The sequence below is a fragment of the Sipha flava genome, unplaced genomic scaffold (genome assembly GCF_003268045.1).
Source record: "Sipha flava isolate LNK unplaced genomic scaffold, YSA_version1 217_pilon_pilon, whole genome shotgun sequence".
Taxonomy (NCBI): Eukaryota; Metazoa; Arthropoda; class Insecta; order Hemiptera; family Aphididae; genus Sipha; species Sipha flava.
In genome coordinates, this window is record NW_020272843.1 from 795,255 (window position 1) to 817,571 (window position 22,317).

Genomic DNA, 22,317 nt, shown 5'->3' on the forward strand with positions numbered 1-22,317 from the left:
TATAATTTATAATTTTTACAATATTAGCAAACTATAGCCCTGGTGTAAAAAAATTACCAAATAAAGTATGGTTATAAAGTATTATTAATGAATAATCGATTTATGAAATTATGTTCGTTTCCGGTAGTGATATAAAATGTTATGGAATATGAAACATTTAAACATGTCTGATAATTATTAATGTTATTTTAAATACAATATATTTATAGTCCACGCACTAACATTTCTTCTTAGAGGAAAAACAATACTGTACTGGTGCTTTTCTTGTCGTTTCCCAGGCATTTGACCGCGTCTGGCACGCAGGTCTACTGTTCAAGTTGAAGCTTATTCTACCATCTAGCTACTACCTGATTCTGAATTCCTACCTAGAAGATCGCTTCTTTTTGGTAAGGTACGGGTCATCCACCTCCTCACCGAAATCAATCAACGCAGAAGTCTCTCAAGGTGCAGTCACTGCTCCTCTTTTATTTAACATTTTCATATCCAACCAACTAACAATACCCACATCCCTTGTTGGTGATTTTGCCGATGATAAGGAAATAATAACCAATAATATCGACCCAATCACTGCCTCCTTGAACATCCAAGAACATCTCTCCCTCCTTGAAAAATGGTACAAGAAATGGGGAGAAAAAATTAATGAATCTAAATCCATACACTGCAACTTCACTCTTAGGAAGGAAAAATGTCCACCTATCATCCTTAATGAACAAATTATACCTGTCGCACCATACATTCGCTACCTAGGCATTACCATTGATCAACGTCTCACCTGGGCTCCTCATCTACGTAACAAGCTCTTAACCCTAAATAATCGTTTTCATCTTCTCCGTTCTCTCCTTACTTCCCATCATATCAAATCCACAAAATTATTAATATACAAATTTTTCTTAAAAGCAATTTGGACGTACGGAATCCAATTATGGAGCTCCGCAAAACCTACAAATGTCAACCGTATCCAACGTTTCCAGTCCAAAGTCCTCCGTGCTATAACCAAAGCACCCTTCTACGTATCAAATCATACATTACATAATGACCTAGACATCTCTCCTGTCAACGATGTAGCTAAGACCTTCTACAGACGTTTTAACTTCAACCTACAAAACCATAAAATTCTTTAAGAAGTTACGTCTATAAATATACCCAGCAACCCACAAAAAAGTTTGAAAAGGCGGTGGTGTAGGAACCTATTACTCTAGACCAATCTAATACCCTTTATTCTTCCTTCTATATATACTTTTGTTATTCCTATTTATCTTTTCTCTTCTAGTATTTCCTAACATTATTGTTTAACATTTTTTTCTCATTTTTTTTTTTTTACATTTTTAACTGTAAAAGTGCCATCACTGGAAAGTATCTTTAATTCGTCCTTCACGCCATAATTATCAAATTCATTAATTTCACTTATTCTTTAAAATTTATGTAACAGATTGTGGAAATAAAAATGAAGTAATAACAAAAAAAAAAAAAAGTAAAATTTCCATTTTTTTTTTATAATAATAGGCATATGAAAAAATAGTTCAAATACTTTTATTCAATTTGGTACATAAAACTTATCAGTTGATAATTTGTATAATTTATATCGAGTATAATATTAAAATTAACATTACACTTTTGTTAATAGATATTAATATTTTAGACACATAAGCAAGGACATGTATTGGTGTTTTAATCATTTGTTAAAATAATTTTGAATATTATTGGTTTTTACACAATCAGAAACGTAATACATTTAATTACTTATTGAAAAGTATTTTATAAAGGAATAATAATATCATACTAAAATCAAATAGTTTATAACTTTATAGTTTTATACAATGTCATTATGTATTATGATTTTTTTTTAAATACCCGACCTCAGTTATATTATAAAATGTTTAGCAATGTAATGAAATTTTATGTTAATTCACGTGTTAATGAATGAAGCAATAATTCCTTTGACATGATATCGTATTTTCGTTTTTTTTGCAATTTTTTTCTACATGTATATTCATAAAAACCATTCATAATGTCAGTTCAGCATTTAACTGCCTTCAGTCGTTTATACAATTGTACTTATTTACACATAGTAATCAAACCACTCTCGTCGTGAAATGTTTGCCGTTTCAAACTAAATATATTTTAATTTCCGAATTTAATTTTTAAATACCATATTGTTTATATATTCGTGCGAAATTTTTTATGACGTACTTTTAGTAGCTTTATAGTTTTCACGTGATAACCGGTTGTGATCAATTGTACTGGAAATACATCAACCCCAAGATCGGTGTCATTCGGTAGTTCTACAAGTAAGTAATATTACAATTATGTTATATATAATTGTTAGTGATGGATCGAACTGTTCGAATGTCGAACCGAACCGAATTCAAAATGAAAGAAAATCAAACCAAACTATTTACCATTTCGTTAATTTCGAAATTTGAACGTGAAATATTCTTAATCAAACAATCTAAAATTAATTTTCTATACTTTAGAGTTCATAGTGAGTATCATAATAGTATTAACTATTTTTTTTTTATTATTATTTCGATTAAGTATAATAATTTAAAATAATTCTGTCGAAAAATGTTTGTAAATATCTGTAGGTAATATTATTGAGGTGGGCCACCACCACAGTGCTCTCTCGCCGTCCGTAACACGTTTGGGCACAAAACGATATTTTTACATGGATTTTGAAGAACAATTGGGAACACATGTTTAGGTAAACTATTTTTCAGATCCCAAAAATCAATACAACGTTTGGGTACATAATATTTTTAAAATAATACTACGTTTATGTAGCAACGTTAAGGTACACATTTTTTTACTTTTATGATTTTACATTTATTTTTTATTTTTTAGATGTATATCATTACCCAGGTTATTATTAATATTTTAAAATTAATAATTTATTAATATTTTATTTTATTTTATCATATTATATTAAAATATTTGAACTTTCATTACAAAAATACTATTAAAAATTTATTTTATATATTTACTTATCTATATTTTTCCGACAAAAAGTGGACCCATGTATATGTATAGATAATTTTTTATATCATTGTAAATTTTAAATTCATTGTATTTTTTGAAAATGTACTCATCATTACCTGAATCCTCTTTTCTTGTAATATGTTCTATGTTTTTTTTTTAATACTGCATATTTTTAAATAAGTTTCTTCTTGAATTTTCATCGACGTATTAATTACATTAAAACAATTTCGATGGCTTGTATAAAACTAACTATTAAAGTTTAAACAAAATGCTTTGGGTCCATTTGTTGTCCTAAGATCAAACGATGAATCCACAAATATGGCAAAAAAGAACTATTTTCATGAATAAAAGTCTCTAGAACATAATCTGTAAATGTTTCAACTACGTGGACTGGTGCATCTGACATTAGAGCTACAAAACCATTGTTTACCTCATCGGATGATATACCACTAAAACCAAAAAAACTTTGATGCAATTCGTACACATCGGTTTTTTCCATGTAATGGAATAGTATATTACTATAACTACTATATAATAGTAGTCACAATAATATTAATGGTTTGGTATGGTTTTGTATCAAGCAATAAATGAGTTTACCACTATTGTAGATCACGTGGTTATTTCGTGTTTCTGATTTACCGAGTTAAAATTATAAAATACCTTTTATTGTATGTGTCCAAATGTTGTGTCTGTTTGTACTCAAACGTGTTGGCTTTTGGGTCAAACGAATCATTTGTTTCATCAACTATTAATTACAATTAAATTGACAAGAATCACAGCTAATTCTGAAGTATTATTATTTTTTAAGTAAATTTTCATAATTTCAATCTATTTATAAATAGAAAAAAATTATGAGTTCTAATTTTAGTTCGATAAAAAATTCAAATAGTTCAGTTCGATTTAGGTTTGTTTGAATAATTATAAGTTCGATTCGGTTGGGGTTCGTAATACTTTAACAATGCTCAGTTTTAGTTCAGTTTGACACCGAAAAATCAGATTCGACCCATCACTAATAATTATAATTATTATATTATTATATAATATCTAAAAAGGGAAATATTATAAAAGTATTTAAATTAGTACGTTATTCATTAACATTTTTTAGAAATGATCGATAACAATTCCGCTGAGTTAAAATTATTATACGAACAAAATATGCCATTTTGGAAAAAAAAATGGTTTCGATTTAATATGACATTAATTATCAGTGCAGTACTGGGATTTTTAACATTTTTAGCAGCCAATAAGATTTATAATCAAGGTACGTCTTAATGCTTACGGTATACAAATTTTATAATGCGATTCTATCAACGAAATTTTTAATATATTTCAGGTACATGTCCTAATGTAGATCATAATTCATGTAATTCATCACAGCCTAAAATCGAACATCTTGTTAGTTTGGAATATAATAATAGAACAACCAATTCCGACCAAATTCGAATAAAACAATTAGATGTAACCCTTAGACAGGATTTAATATCTATGACAAGTGAATTGAACAACGGAATAAAAGAACTAAACAGTGAGATAAAAAGGCTTTACAGCGTTTTAACACAGTTTGATCAAGTTAACAGAAGAAAACGGTTTAATAGAGGAATAAACGAACAAACAGCTATTGTCGATTGTGTACAAATGAAAGGAAACTTCAAGAAAATTTTTGATGATTTAAATCGGATATCTAAAACTTTATCGATGGTCGACGAGAATGGAACATATCATTGTAAATGTCCGTCGGATAAAGTTATGGGAACTTCAACAGAAATCACGGATCTGCCATTAGAGTTGACGACTTTTACTTTAGAAAATATCAATCGAATATCTAGTTCTGGTGAAAAGACGAAACAATTAAAAAAAGTTATTCTGTCTGATTACAAACCTCAAGTGATCACAAGTAATGTAGATATTACAAATAATAATGAACTTAGAAATGTTGTCGATAAGGACATAATCGGTACTGCGACTACTGTTGACGAAGATAACAGATTTACAACTGCACTACAGGTACTCGAAGATATTATAACTACCCAGAAAGAAATGGTTATAGTCACAGAACCAAGAGAAGACATGTCTCCGGATACGTCTAATGCGGTTACCAATTTGTTAAATCTTAACGGTTATACACAAACAGCTGAATTGCAATCTTCGTACAACGAAATCGTTACAAAGGATTACAAGGACGTACAAACATTATTTTCATCTGAGACACCAAAAACGTTGACAGAGTCAACTACAATTCCAGACGAAACTGTTACAATTACAGTGTTCGACTATGATGACACATATTCTGTGCACGAAGAGTTAATATCGGATAAAAAAGTGTCTTCAAAGTTAACAGGTGACGATGAGGATATTCTACGATCTACAACAGAAATACCAGACTTGGACCAAAACGAAAGCAATAATATTACGAAAACAAATACAGAATCAACAACTCCAAATTATAATATTTCAGAATCAATTACGGAAATATCAGAATTTGATAAAAATGAAAAAAAAAATGATGTTACGAAAATAAATATGGAATCTACGACTCTAAACGATATGAGATTCAAATCAATTACAGAAGTATCAAGATTTAATAACAATGAAAACAAATATAAAGTTAGAATAAGCCGTTTTGAATTGACGACTGTAGATGATACTAATTCAAAATCAACCACAAAAACATCAGATCCCAACACAAATGGTAGCCTCCTAGGATTACAATTTGAACTCACATCAGCAAAACAGAATATTAAAGAATTTACTACCCAGATATCGATTTCCAACCAAAGCGAAAAAACAACTGGTTCAAAAGGAAGAACTTTCGGCGAAGATGAAGATAAAATCGATTTTGGTAAGCAAAATGACAAGAAAATAATTAATCAACCGAAAACCGAAAGAACTCTAATAGAAAACAAAAATGATTTAAAACCACATGGTTATGACAATAAAAGTACTACTCCACGTCTTGTAGTAACGACACAACAGGTGCAACCGAAATGGTATCCCATATGCTTCTATCCAGCACCGTGTTCACCGAATATATTGAGCTACCAGCAAAATACACAGGACATGAACCAAGGAACAATACAGTATTCTGCGCAGTCGTTGAACACTTATAAAAGAATTGCACCCGTGGTTTCCGACGCGACGGTAATTCAAAATAATTATCCGATAATATCGTACTGTCCTGTGGGTATGGTTTGTCCGATGACCGATTTCGCGGGACAAGCGAATATGTTACACTGTATGCTGAAATCTTCGTTGCCCGAGATACAACTCGTACACGTGAACAACAAAACCGACGAAAACGCTTCGAATCGAATAACAAAAAGTAACGTCGATGACACCGAGGCCCCGGCCACTATAAAGGGAAAAAACGCAAGGGATGGGGAAGAGATTCTGACGGGTAAAACATTAACAAATCATTATATGTATAATGATTTAATTACAAGTGCAGTATTAATCCGTGTCGTTTTTTGCCAACAGGTGATCTTGAATGTTCTTTGAATACGTTTCCGTGTATGGACAATTCCGGATGCGTGGAAATCGATAATTGGTGCGACGGTAGAATACACTGTGACGACGCGAGTGACGAAAGCCAGTGCAACTGCAAAGAACGAATAGATAAGGACAAACTGTGTGACGGATATTACGACTGTCCGAGCGGAGAGGACGAATTGGGTTGTTTTGGTATTGTATAGTACAATCTGGTTTCAAACATTATAATAATAATTATAAGAAATAATCACAGTCCCGGTTAGATAGAGAGAAGGATATTGGATACTCTTATGAATCGAATATATTATTATATACTTAATTATTCAGCATATTTTAAAATTATAATTAACTATTGTTCAAATAAATTTGAACTGTACAAGCACAATTATATCTAGTCAAATGACTAAAATTCAACTATTTCATTCGATAATTTTTTGGAATAATTATTTCCTCGTACGATTTTAAGTCACCCTTATTTTGATATACAATTTTTAAAATTTTAAAATATTAAAAAAAAAACATTCATAAGTAACCTAAAATTCTCGCGATTATAAAACGCAACATTTATTTTACATTCATTTCACTAACACGAGATCACTCTCAACATTTTTATGTAACATTATTTTATGCCCTGTATTATATATGTAAATTTTTTTTAACATTTTTTGTTTTTTATTACCAATCGAGAGATAAAAGATAATTTATGCCTTGAGGGTTTAAAAATATACGGACTCCAGTTTGTACAGATAGTAGAATAAACTAAAAACTTTCCCCAATATATACCATAGTTTAAGATCCAGGAAAAATTCGACACTACAAGACTAAACTCTAATTTAGTACATGATAATGATAACAAAAACTAAATAATATAAATGTTTTCTACAGGTTGTAATAACGAAACATTTAGCTGCGGTGATTGGAATACTGTTTTACAGAGTTCCAGTTGTTTTGAAAGACAACATCGTTGTGATTATGTTAGACATTGTCTTAATGGTCGCGATGAAGACGAATGTACCTTATTATCTAGACACCTTGAGCATCCTAATCAAGTAAGTTTTGATAAAAATCTAATATAAATTAATTTAATAACAAAATTTGTTGTAATCATTTATATATTTAAATAATATTAATACTACGTATCGTATTATGTTATGGTTTTAGATATTTTTCATTTCATATTCAAGCGGTTATTTACATCATAACTGGAAAGGAAATTGGTACCCTATGTGTGGCGATGATCAAACTGAAACATGGGCAGAAAAAGCGTGTTCGGTGGAGTCTGGAGAAAAATCCAAGTGTGTTTTTGTGTTATATTATTTAATCAAAACGGAACAATAATTAATTAATTATAATAATTTGTTTAAAAAAATTTAAAAAAAAAAATCATTTCGAATTGCAACTAGGCCGAGTAAAATACAATACATCAATGAATTAACTACGTACGATGGGCCTTACATAAATATCGATGAAACCAATCAGATTACACTGTTGAGTTCGTGCAAGTACCAAGGTATTCTAGTTGAATGTGAACCAGAGATTTGTGGTATACGTTCGGACCTGAAGTTCAATAAAAACATCGATCCTGACAGGATGAGAAGAAGTCCATACTGGGAATCTTTGAACGTCACTTCGCGTTTCGCTCGATCGAAGGATCCCAGAGTGGTCGGAGGCACTGCTAGTAATCCGGGCGCCTGGCCGTGGCTTATCGCGCTCTACCGGGACGGTGTGTTTCATTGCGGAGGCGTCATATTGAGCAACCAATGGGTTCTGACAGCCGCGCATTGCGTTAATGAGTAAGGGTCGTGCGATTTCTACGGTCGATATTTCTAACAGTCTTACATAGTTATGTAAAACCAATGGCACACAATTTTACGCAGATACCAAAAGCACTTTTACGAAGTTCAAGCTGGCATTTTGCGAAGATTTTCGTTTTCGCCCATGGAGCAGTCGAGAATGGTCACGCACGTGATGGTCCACACTCAGTTTGTTCGCACGACAATGGAAAACGATTTGGCCGTGATGAGATTGGAACGTGGTCTACAGTTCAACAGATGGATTCGTCCGGTGTGCCTGCCCGACCGCAAACTGAACTGGATACCGTTCCCAGGGACAATATGCACGGCCGTCGGTTGGGGAGCTACAGTGGAACACGGACCGGATCGTAAGATTGTTGATGCATTAAAATATCCAATGGTCGTATGGACCGTAATCTTATGGTACATATATTTTTAATTTTTTTTTTTTTATCAGCGGACAACATGCGAGAAGTAGAAGTACCGATTCTCCCCGAGTGCACGCACAAAAGCGATATAGACGGCAAAGAAATTTGTGCCGGATATCTGAGCGGAGGTCATGATACCTGCCAGGGGGACAGCGGAGGTCCTTTGCTTTGTAGAGAGCCGAATAATCTGAACAAATGGTACGTGGCCGGCATCGTCAGTCACGGCGAAGGATGCGCGAGACCAATGGAGCCCGGAGTGTACACCAGAGTCGCTCTGTTCATGGATTGGATTATTAAAGTTACCGGTTAGATCCATAAATTAAATGCCCTAGATTTTGTTTTTTTTTTTGCTAAATCCCATTTTCATTATGTTCGCGCAAACGTTTTGTTTCAGACGATAACGATTTGCCTGCGGAACGTCCGCAGCAATATTGTCCAGGTATCCGGTGCATGACCGGGAAACAGTGCATACCGACCAAACGGCAATGCGATAAATACGTGGACTGCATGAACGCGGAAGACGAACAAAACTGTGATTACACCGGTTCTCAGTATCAAGTCAATTTTTATCGATCGAGGAACACGGATCACAGCAACTTGAGGTATAGCAAGTTGAAAAGCGCCGAAGATCTAGACAAACTCACAAACACCTCGACGACAACGGTCGGACCACGATCAACGGCGACGACATTTGGCAGTAAAATTGTGACTACTTCTAGTAACACTACTACTAGTAACACGACAATTGGTAACACAAATACAGCAAGTAATACTACAACTAGTTACCCTACTACTGCAAGTTATACAATAACTAGTAACGCTATTACTGCTGCTACTTTCCGGAACAAAGAAGTTCAAGTCGAAACCCAAACGGCAATCGATGTCAAAGTAAAAAATAACTATATGGGGACGAACGAAACGATTTTGGACGCCATTAGACAATTGTTTGACAACCATTTCAGCGAAGAAACATTCAGTTGTGGAAGGTAGAGCGTTAAAAATAATAATTTTAATATAATTTTCTAAAAATCTGAAGACTTTTGGTAACATGTTTTTTTTATAGAAATTAGATACCGTCTCCACTTAAATTATAACGGATAAACAAACAACTAATATTAATTTAAATCAATCAAGACTAAATATTAAGTCTCACATGTTATTTTTTCTTGGATGAATTTCAATTACTCGTACATTACCATACGTATATATTTTTTAATCATCCTTTGGACCAAGTGTTATGCTTTTTAAATAACACGGAAATAATTTCCAATTTTATCATTTATGGCCACATTACGCTTTTCTTGTTTGTAAATATTAATTGTTTCCTCTTGTATAATTTTTATCATATTAGCATATGACAGGTAATACCATTAATCCCACAAGATAATTACTAATAACTACTGTTATCTAGTTTTGTCTTATCGATTTTGAATTCTTACAAATCTCCGTTTTTACATACATATTTATTTATACTTTTAAATATCATAAATTTATATTGGTTGGCGAAAATATTTCACTCCCGATTGTCTGGCGTTTGCTGTAGGATAACGCAAGTGGTGCTGTCGAGACATCGATGCGACGGGACGGTGGACTGCGAAGACGGGTCGGACGAGCAACGGTGTGACTGCAAGACAAGACTGACGAGCATGTACGGCCAATCGACCATTTGTGACGGAATCGTAGACTGCGACGGGGGCGCGGACGAGATAGGGTGCGCCGTGCCGGAATGCGAACCGGACGAGACGAGGTGCGCCCAATCAAAGCTATGCATCAAAAAAAGCGCGTGGTGTGACGGGGTAGTGGATTGCGTTGGTGACGGGAGCGACGAAAGACATTGCAGTAAGGAGAATATTAATTAACGTGGTGTAATTTTAGAACGACGGGATGGAATATTGCCTGTAATGGAGTTGTTCCCTCATCTCAGAAACGCGTCCCTCGAACCGAGTTTCGGAAACGATTTTCTCAAACGAAAACTCCAACCTGTGACTACAGCAGTTGTGTGGGACTCCGATTTTAATGTATTTTAAATTTTTTCTTACTTTTCATGTGCGTTATAATAAGTTATCATAAGAATACTACGTGTATATGACATAATATAAAATATGTTGTGGATAATGTCACGACTAATATTTTATTACATTGACGTAATTAACTTTCTTGTCCGGTGATCAGTTTTTGACATTTATTTTTTTCCGTTTTTGAGCAATTTTTTACGATACAGTTTTAAATACTGTTCGATGAATAAAATGTTATCACCTGAAATTTAAATTATTTATAATCACATAGTGTTTTATTGCAAGAGCTAGACATTTATAACATGATCGGTTGATTATTTTTTTTAACTCGATTTCATACAGTTGAATGAATAAGTACAGCCCTAGAAAGATAACGATAAATTAATGCAATTATTACGATTGGTTTTTCCCCAGCGACAATTACTGACGGCATTACCGCTGTGGAAACGGACGCGACCGGGCGGCCGGTACTACGTCGGTCCGGCATGGTGGCAGTAAACCGCAACGGAGTCTGGAGGGTGCGATGTGTGGACGGGGAAGCAGCCATCAGGATCGCCTATGAAACTTGTTCGAGACTGAATTTTACGTACGAAAATACTCGAATTAATCGTTTCTGGCACAACCGTTGATTCTATAATATTGTAATATTATGACTGATACGTTACCGTGTTATAAGTCTCGCGGTAAATGTAGAGAAAATTTGTCTGCAAGTCGTAATTACTTAAAAACTGTACACATTTTTGTTTCGGTAGTAATGCACATTTCCAAACATTTTTCAAAACCCAAACTTTAGATTGACGTCATTTTCTATTCAACACTAAATCTAGATTATATAATATTATCACGACGAATATAAGTTTTATCTCTTTTCGTGAATAATACAATTTTTCACGTAACCGTTTTCAAACGATCGATTTTATGACTTTTAACCGGTAGTCCATTGATTGTTGGACACCGATTCATCAATAAACATGGCGAATAAATTTGATAAATTACTTTAAGAATATTATTTTGTGAATTCACGTAGTCGTTTTTTTTTATTTTGTACTTTCGTAAAACGTAACAACGATTTTAAGAATTGTATTCGCTCGTTTTACAGAGATTCGAAGTTTTACGAAAAGCGATTGTCATGGAAAAAGCCATTGCCGTTGAATGCGGCGGAATTAATGGTTAACGACGTGTGTCATGGACTTTACGTGGAATGTGGTCACGCCAGAAAGACGGTAGACGGTAAACTGTACCATTGGCATGCGGATATCTTAGTCGATGGAAGAATCGACCGGTCCGGGGTGCTGATAGAGGATTCGTGGGTGCTCGTGAAAAGGACAATCGATTTCAAGTACGTATGCCTGACGCGTATTAGATTACCGACCCGTTCTCGGATTATTAAATACATAGGTTTTACAATAAAATATGTATTGTTTTCCTCTCGAATGCTTCTATGTGGTAAAAAAGAGTACTAAAAGTTTCACGCAGTATTTTTTATAGATGGGCAATGGGATTTATAGTTTCGTTAGGCGTGATTAAAATCATTTGAATGAATTTCTTCAAGCGAGTACAGTCGTGGTACAATGTGGCCCACCATTACATCCTGATGGAAATATCTTCGTTGCCCTATATTTATTCTTATTTAGTACAATTTAATGGAAGAGGCCACATTAAATAATAAACTTGAAACATCGTTTTTCGAATCTATGCTCTTTTGCGAAACAAAATATATCGGTGTGGTCACAAGTGGCCTAGCCCGTGACTATAAAATCACGATATTAGGCCGACTACAATCGGATAGGAAGAGTAAGCGACCGCGCGCCAAATAAATTGTAGTTTTAAAAAAAAAAAAAAAAAAAAAAAAAAAAAAACAATAATATCAACAGACTAAATGCCGAAAGCTCGATATTTCGTATCGTCAGTCGGGCTACTAGCTTATGCAAATGGGTGTACACGCACACAGATATAAGAAAAAGATCGATAAAGCAAAAATAATATTTTTATCTCGGCTACGGGTCGTCTATCCGCCTATCTCAAGTCGCATATTTTTTGAATAGTAAACCGTTTTCGTTTTATTTATTTATTTCAATTTTTTTTTTTCTCGGTCGACTACAGCCCGGACAAGAATTACGTGACCGCAGTGCTGGGCAACAGCGCGCACTCGAGCGTTTGGATCAAGTCGCCATACCGACAAATCGCGCGAGTGGACGCGATCCGACGGTTGTCGGGCGCCGCACTCGATCTGCTCCATCTGGCCGTGCCGGCGAACGTGAGCGCGGGCGTCACGCCGCTGGGCGTACCGCTGTTCCAACCGCCACTGGGAGCGAACGACACGTGCTACGCGATTGGCTACGCTGACGAGCGCCGCGGCCGTTACCGCGGGACCGAGGCCGTGTTGCTGCGGGTGGACGCGAAACGGCGGTGCGACGAGAACGCGCTGTGCCTCGCGGTGTCGCGAAAACCTCGATCGTGTTCGGTAAGGGTGCGTGGCCGCAGTCCGCGGGTACCACTGGCACGGTTGAGCGCGGAAAATGTTGAGCGGAACGCGGTCGAGCGCATGGAAAAATATATGCGCGACACTTTACGTAGAACAGTGATTATTGATGAAAAAAAATCGAGAAATATCATAGCGAGTAATACAAAAAAAAAAAAAAATTATATAAATACGCCGATAATGAGTTGAATATTTTGAGCGATTCGTTTAAAAAAATGTTCTAGCGATCGAATTGTTCACGTGTATTTCTTTGTTCGCATCGACCAATCGTAATCATTTTTATCATTCAATTATCGGGTGATCAATTTTCCGCGCTCGACTGTTGGGACAGAATGATAACAGCATCCGCGGCATGCGTTGTCAAAAACACTTGAGGGATTGCTAGGTTCACAGGGATGAACTGAACGAGTTATACTGTTCTGGTTCGTTGGTGATAAATATTGATCAGTGTCTTGATTTTCTCGTCCACAACAATCGTGTTTGATCGTATGTATGGACCATGTAGTAAAGTGTGCAATACATGTTAATATCAATTGGATACCACTCCGTCATTAGCCAAGAATCATTATAGAATGAATCCTCTACCTCTATATCTATGTATGGATTTTTGTAATTCTGGTTTTATTAGTACTACGTTTTATGCTACACGTCTACAAATGCAGTTTCTATAAAGTGTAAACAAATGTAAAAAATATATCAATAAAATATAGAACTACCAGAGAAATTACTGTGACAACGGTCATTATAACCAAATTTATAATAATTGAAAAAATATACAGTATGATACAACGTACATAAAAGTTTTAACGGGATCATTGATTCTTGGTCAATGTTGTCACTACAACCCGTATCTTTATAATTTATGGTGATCTTGTATTTTTATATTTTACGAAAATATATTTTTATTTTTTTGTTGTTGTTATAACTTCTCGAAAAACCAAAATACATCTTGTTTAATTTTTATTTTGGTTGATTAATATGATTACAGAACGGAAGAAACACATCGCACGTGACGGCAATCGTCTGCGAATCAAGCAATTTCGGTCTGTTTCTAGCGGCTACGACTGTTCAGAACAATATGAACTTTTGTGATCACAATAAGCTTATTCGACTACCGATGGCCGATGATTTAATTGATGAAATCGCAGCTATCACTGGTACATTATAATCGTTTAATAATTAATTAATCGATATGTTTATCCAAATTTATTGAATTGTATGGTATAGTCATTATTCATCATATCGAATCAATATTGATACCATGAAAAATCCTCTATTCTCATGAACTCATATGTTTGAAAGACTCATTAGACATTCTGTTTTTGCTTATACTTTTTTATCCAGATGCAACATACTAGTTATGTATTTACTTTATGAATCAGTCCCTATTTTTAGTGAACTCCGAGACAAAGTATGTAGTCCGAAATTGTAAATATGCACTACGGATTCGAGAAATATGTACCTACTAATACTAATAAATAAGATTACTATGAAGGTGTCTTTCAGGAAGACAGCTGATGAGGATTTAAATGTATCTATTAAATTTTAAATTATATATCCCACATTAAAATTAATAATATGTTAATCGTTTTCAGATTTATACCAGACATAAGTATATTTTCAGTTAAAAACAATAACATATTAAAAGTTACCTAATTATGTGCAATTTTATTAATAAAGAAAAAAACTATTATTAAAAATGATTACTGACATTGTACTAAACATTTTAATCATAAGGAAGTGAGGTAAAGGAGGGGGGCTCTGTATTGTATCATTGTACATTAAAAAATGTGTTGTAAAAATGTTTATAAAAAATAGGGGCTGATATGAATATGTGTTATTTTTTTTTAAATAAGTATTATGATTTAGTTATTTAGGCGACACAAGTAAAAACATGTAAAGGTTTTAAACACGAGCTATGCTAAATTTTTACTGCAAATTACAATAAAAAATAATTGGAATTTAAAAATATTACTTTAAAGTGAATATGATGCACCAATGCAATAGAAAATGAAAAAAATGTGTAATTTAATTGAATATGTACAGTGAAACTGGTCTAACACAGATATCCCGCTCATAGACAGGTTCATTAAGTCCTCTTATTTCTGCTTTCATCCAAATGATCGAATTTCGGACCAATGCAGATATCCGTTTTATTCAGAATCCGTACATAAGACATAATATTTCAAAGTCTGTTATAATATCGGATTATGTCCGTGCCACTAGGACCATAAGACCACCAGGGCTTGTCGAGAAGAAATTAAAACACTAATGTTGATAGTTGATTCCGTTTTGTATTGTTGGCGTGTAGTAGCTGCACAAGAAATGAAACATATTTGGTGTTGAATTCTAGTACATAAGCAAGTGCATTTTTCATCTGTCGTGTTATTGCAGATAAAAAAGTAAAATCGACACCGGTTCCTGTTTGCAACGGTGTACGCTGTGAACTAGGCAATTGCGTTCCGTGGGAAAAAGTGTGCGACGGAGTATCTGATTGTCTCGACGAACGAGACGAAACGATTGAAATGTGCCAAGCACGAACTGATAAGTGCAAAACCAACGATACTTTGTGCAGTAATTATCACGATTTATATTATTACGCTATTATACGTATTATACACGCACGTGTATTAGACTTAAGAACAACTTTTAGGATTAGAATTTGCGAAATAAATAGTTATAAAATCGTACTTACATATTTGTATAACGTTCGATATTTATGCATTATATTTTGAAAATCTGTCAAACGACTATTCTTAAATACAACAAAAGCGCAGGTTCATGTAGGAAATGTGAACGGTTTATATCTACCAATTTAATTGTCTATTAGGCTTTAATGTTTTATACAACGAAATTTAGTATGTAATAATATTGTCGTTAGGAGCCATCCGCAGGTCATTTCAACTATTGGTCTCTTCGAAACTATAACGTTAACAAGTGCGTTATATATATTCTATTCAAATAAAACATAACTTTTGAAGAACGTTCAATTAAAAATACTCAAGATCAAGAGTGTTTTTATTTCCAGTAATGATTTTAAAAATAAAAGGAAATGTAATTTTTATTTACGTGCTTGGTATTAGACGAAATCTATCGTATAATATATTTATAAGGTATTCATTTTTAATTTATTTTATTTTGTAGACCAGTTAAACTTGAATTAATAAATATAATTTTCAGATAAACGTTCAATGTGTTGTAATACAATGAATAATTAAACAAATAAATAAATATAAACGCATTATAATAAATTTGCTAGAGTTGCTCAGAAATTTCAATTGTTACTACAAAATGTTAGCTACATTATCTCAGACAGTGCCGGCCCTAAAGGATGGCAAGCCGTGCGATCGCACTGGGCCCCGCGCTTGTATGGGGCCCCACAAATTGTGTATTACGAATATCACTTTATCTATAAGTAAAAATAATATAGTCCCAGTACGCAAATCGCAACCCGTGTGATCTTGTGATTTTCTCAGGAAACTGGTTGTATCGACGAAATTTTAGACGGTACCAATTACGCATAGCTTTGAAGTATTGCACGCGCATGCACTTGTAAAATTGTTTATCGTCGACGACGGTTCGAAATATTATTTAATTATACAATAACATGAACAAACGTAGATTTTTATAAAAAATTAATAAATTAATAAATTAATATATATATATATATATGGGCCTTGCAAAATTCTGCACTGGGCTTCGAAAACCGTCGAGCCGGCACTGATCTCAGAATATCATTACATTTTTCTATCCCCCGGACTAAGTTATTGATTTACTGCAACATTGGTTTTTCTCTATTGCGCCCAAAACTAACCAGCCTACTATACAGGCGATGCAGTAAATTTATTATTACATGGTTACACTAAATCAAAAAGTACTAAAATTCATTTCAACCATGTTCTCATACTTAAATACACACGAAGAATAAATCCATCCATCTACCGATTGTAATTAATTATATTTTTAAACGTCTAATAAGCCCTTATATTTACCGTTATAGTTAACTAATATTATAATATGTTATTATTATTTAATTTATTATTTTTTTCGTTAGTATGCGAAGTGGGCAGTTTTCGTTGCGCCAACGGAAGGTGTACGCCAAAAACTACGTTTTGCAACGGGATCGACGATTGCGGCGACAGAACGGACGAACCAAAGACCTGCCGAGAAAACACGTGCGTGGATTATCTAAAACTCGTAGACCCGGAAAGATTATGCGACGGACGATGGGATTGTTTGGATAAGACTGACGAGGATTTCACGAACTGTCCAGCTGGCTACTGTAACAGAACGAACGTTTATCAATGTCAATCGTGAGTAATGCAATATGCACGTATGTACGCATATCATGTAAATATACGTGGAAAAAGGAAGTTATACTCGAGTCTCGTGTGTGTGTGTTTATAGTTCGAGTAAATGTATACCGTCGGAATTCGTGTGCGACGGCGAAGAAGACTGTCCGGAATCGGACGACGAAGCCGAATGCTTAGGATTTATCGCACCGGCTAAAAAGAAGTACGTAAACCTATACTTATAACGACTACTATAATCGTGTGCATTATTATTGTTATTATTGCCGAGCATTATGTACATGGGACGCGCGTTGGCAAAATGTTTCCAACTGCTAGGTGAAAGGTTGTAACTTATGGTTTTATTCCGAGAACATTTGCGATGGACCACACGCACAATGTGTGAAAACCTACATCGGTTTATTGTGTTTAATTGCTCTCGATTCGGGTGAAAATTACGAAAGAAAAAAAAATGGAAAATAATGTACCTATAATTATGATTTACTATTGATTTGATGCCCCGTATACGCAGGGGAGTGATTGTTTAGGACGCTGACACAGAAGCGTATAATATATTAAATAAAGTAATCACTGCAAATATACAACTATGTTTTTTGTAAAATGAATTTAAAAATAAAAATAAATAAAAATTAAACGTTAAAATAGAAATTAAAAAATCAGCTTTTATTTTGAAATATTTGAACAAAATACATGTGGGGTTTAAAAAAATCATCAATATTTTAATAATATTTTAAACGGAACAAAAACAATAATATTGCAAAGAAATATTTTATACTCTTTTTCGCTTATTCCGTAAACTTAATGTATACAACTAATTTTTTTCTTAGTTCTGGAAGGGGAAATCGATGGATTCCACTCTCTTCTCCGGTATATACACGGTTCGACTTTTTAATTAAACATTAAAAAAAATATAGGTTGGCATTTTACGGAGTGAGCTCTACTTCCGAATCTTTTCAGCCATCGTCGTCTACACCATAACTTAAACCAAAGCTCCTGGTCAAACAAATAACCCCGTTTCTAATTCATTAATATCCGCTTCGGATACGTTAATATTACAGTTTTATATTCGTCAACTGACGATCAAAATATTTTAACTTTTGTTTCGCATAACAGTAAATAACAAAGCCGTATTTACTAAGAGATGGAAGAGGCCATCAAGAGGCGCTTGCCTTAGGCAACATTTTTAAATTATTCGTGTAGGCGCTAAAATAATTTTTTTAATTTTCATCTCATAAATAAATTTGTCCATCCATGATTTTAAATGTTAAGAATTTTAAAAATAAAAAATATGTTAAAAATAATACACCTAATATGAAATAATAAGAACTTATAATTATTACAAAACATAAATACCAATATTACGTTAGAATATTATGTTAAATAAGTAAACAATGTACATTTACAAGAATTAAAATAATGGATCATAGAAATAAACGTTGACGGTTTTACCGCAATACTGTTACATTATTTTCGGGTGGAGGAAGGGAAATCTAAGGTTCCCGAAGACAGCCTCACACGAGCCTACGATCGTAAGCATTTCTCAGACGTTGTACTGCACCTGATGCCCTTCGACTCAGGTCCGGTCCAGGCAGTTAGTAAAGTGGGGAAAATGTTGTGGGGGGACTATATTAATCAAAAATTGAGGAGTGTTACCCTTCCTAATTTTAAATCTAACCAACTTTTTTTAGAAAACCCATGACATCTAAGATTCTTTTGTTACACATATATGCTCATAAAAATTTTATTTACATAAGGTGTAAAAACAAATTTCCCCCAAAAAAAAATTTATACATATGCCTGCTCAAAAAAATAAATTGAAATACATAGTAGGTAAACTTTAAAAAAGTTAACTTAAACTTAACAAAACTTAAAAGAATCAATTACTAACCTTGCTAGTTGTTGGTCATCGTAGACAGTAAAAAATACGTACATTGCACGTAAGGTGTATACTGTCTATATTATAAGATAGTGTCTATCCTCTATCATAATTTAATATTTATACTATTTATAGTTATTCTATTTTGTTTATATTTATTCTAAGTAATAATCGATATCACTATCACTTTAATTTTAGAGCTATGGGTAATAACCGCTCGGGATCATCTATAATTAGACATAGCGTCAATTAAATTAACCCATTGTGTACATTATCTACCATATTTTCTTATCGTTATCCATTGATTATAGATAGTACTATCTATAATCAATGGTTATACTTAAATATTATTTCTCCGAAATTTTTTCCATTCGTTCAAATAAATCAAGAAAATAAATTTCATGTAATATTGTAATATTGTAATAAGTATTATATATTCAATATTGTATTTTAGTGACCAATGCATCCACCCCGACTTTTGGCGACTTAAATTAAATAAGACGCATATACTTACCTTAAATAAGAAGGGGTTCTCCGTCCCCCTACACTTTAACCACTGGGTCCAGGGCACTCGACGTCATTTTGCGGTCGATTAACACGCGCGATGCTAAGGCCGGGGTCATACCATGCGTTTTCTGTCGCACGCGTTTTACCGCGCGCTTATTTGACGCACAGTCCACTACCGTCGTGCTACACGTTTTATAAAACGCTCTACGCATGATCAACGGAACGTCTGTTAAACTATTTTGCTACCGATTTCAATCGCGAACAGTATTATTGTTGCAAATGTTGGCTGCAAACCGGAGCGGCAAAACGCGCAGGGCGAGACTATAGCTTACGTCTAAAACAATACGTTCGCAATGAAAACACGCATGCGATATTCGGGTCGTACGTTTTTTTGACGCGTTCTGCTCGATGGAACGCGGCCGGAACAAGTATAGCACGACCGGTGTTGTCGTTCGTATCCGTGTATAAATGCGGGCGGAAAACGCCTCGGTACGACCACCAGCCTAATCACATTGGCCTGAACCCGGTTTTTCAGGAACGAGGGCGTGCTGGCGACCCGTACGTACGGCCACTGGCACGCGCAGTGCATCACCGAGGACTACACGGACGTGGACTACCATTCGCTGTGCCACGGGCTGGGCTTCAGGCACGCGGTGGGCATCAGGAAAACGGCAGGCACCCAGGTGGACTTCGACAGCTTCACCATCGTCCAGCTGAACAACGGCACGGATGTGGCCGTCAGGTCGGCGACCAACGACATCGTGCAGCACACGGACCGTCCGTGCACCGTCACGTACGTGGTGTGCAGCGCGAGTGCGGCATAGACACCAACCTAACCTAACCCCCCCCCCCCGTCGCGCCCGGCGTGATCGTCGATCGTGCCTATCGCGCATCCCCGACCCCTTTCCCGCACACCAATCCACCCAACCCCCTACGACCGCAACCTGTTCCAACGCCGTGTAGTGTGTAAGACTCGTCGTCAACGGTTGTTTCGCGATCGTTTGACGCCCTCTCTCCGGATGACCCGTTCGTTTCGGACTTTCGGTCCCGCGCGCGGTGTCGATGACGGGGTGCGAGAAAACAGAAAAAACTAATGTGTAGATAAATGTTATGCGTTTAATAGAAAACCGTTTTCCGAGAGATCGTTCATTCTTCCGCAACCCTAGGGATTATCATTGCGCGCGGTGTTACGAGATTCACGCGGTCGGTTTTTTGACGTTCGGACGCGTTGTCGTGTGATCGTACACTGCATACACGACCGCTGACCGTAGGATTTGCTTAAGTGTAACAATATATCATTTTATATTATAATAATTAAATTTAATCCACTGAATATTGACGTAATATTATAATATTACAATACTATTACTGTTGTTGTACCAAGAATAATTATTAGATGACGAATAACTAAATAAAAACATTATTATTTATTTTTAATTGAATAAAATTTACTGTACCTACATGTATTATATATTATTTTATTGAATCAAAATTTAACGACCAAAGCATTATAGAAAAACTGATAATAGCCATTCATGTGCATGAGCAAGATTTTGACTTCATACAGCAGGCTGATGTACAAAGTTTTCAATCAATACACCCATATTAGAGTTAAATGATCAAATTATTGATTACTTTGTCCACAGGGCTTTGATTAAATACTTAAGGGAAAAGTCAAAAAGAGAAACTATTTGTGGCAAAATTAAAACGATACAGATATAGATACAATAATGATGCAATTGTGATTTATTTTTTATCTGAAAAATTGGCTTTAATAAACATTTAAAAAAAATTAATTTGTTGGCATAAATAAAGTAATTAAAAATTAATTCAACAATACTTTAATTTAATGATTAAAAATTATTTTCAAATATTTTTAAATATTAGTGTAAAAATATAAAATCCAATTCTTATTTTATCAAATAGTTTGCTGAATAAAACTTTTGGTGCTAGTTTACAAGTCAATATTTGAAAATAATAATAAATATATGTAATCCTATATGATTGGAACCTAATCTTGCTTCACTAAATCTTCAAAAACTATTAAAACTCTAATTTAAAGAAAATATATTCTTCTCTACATTTCAGTATGTTATGAATTATTTGTACATTATTAATATATTAGTATAACTAACAATGCCAAAAACAATAACAGAAAACTGAACAATTTTAATAAATTAAATATGAATACTCAAAATGTTACGAAAATAAATAAATGTATTTAATAGAATTTATATAAAAATAAAATGTACTAATTTTTAACCCCAAAATTAAATCTAGACAAAATCATGTATAAAGCATAACAATAAAAAAGTCCGTTTAATTTTTTTTAAAAAAAATTAAACATGAGTTTTTTAGGCTCAAAGCACTAACATTTTAGTTGTAGTTTTGTAGTTTTTTTATCTAATTCAAATATAAATACATTTTTAAATAAAAAGAAAATT

General features: G+C 34.2%; 1 protein-coding gene across 1 annotated transcript; it reads left to right on the forward strand.

The window, feature by feature from the left end:
• The first annotated feature begins 2,061 nt into the window (after nt 1-2,061).
• LOC112683044 (serine protease nudel) lies at nt 2,062-21,234 on the forward strand. The gene is made up of 19 exons (XM_025553892.1): nt 2,062-2,288; nt 4,082-4,237; nt 4,310-6,370; nt 6,451-6,654; nt 7,348-7,511; nt 7,624-7,757; nt 7,866-8,255; nt 8,340-8,623; nt 8,713-8,988; nt 9,078-9,669; nt 10,227-10,522; nt 11,113-11,284; nt 11,798-12,037; nt 12,802-13,162; nt 14,169-14,337; nt 15,575-15,754; nt 17,235-17,493; nt 17,588-17,695; nt 20,409-21,234. Exons 2-19 carry the CDS (start codon nt 4,084-4,086, stop codon nt 20,695-20,697), a joined length of 6,333 nt encoding a protein of 2,110 aa, XP_025409677.1. The 5' UTR covers nt 2,062-2,288; nt 4,082-4,083; the 3' UTR covers nt 20,698-21,234.
• Nucleotides 21,235-22,317: the final 1,083 nt, after the last annotated feature.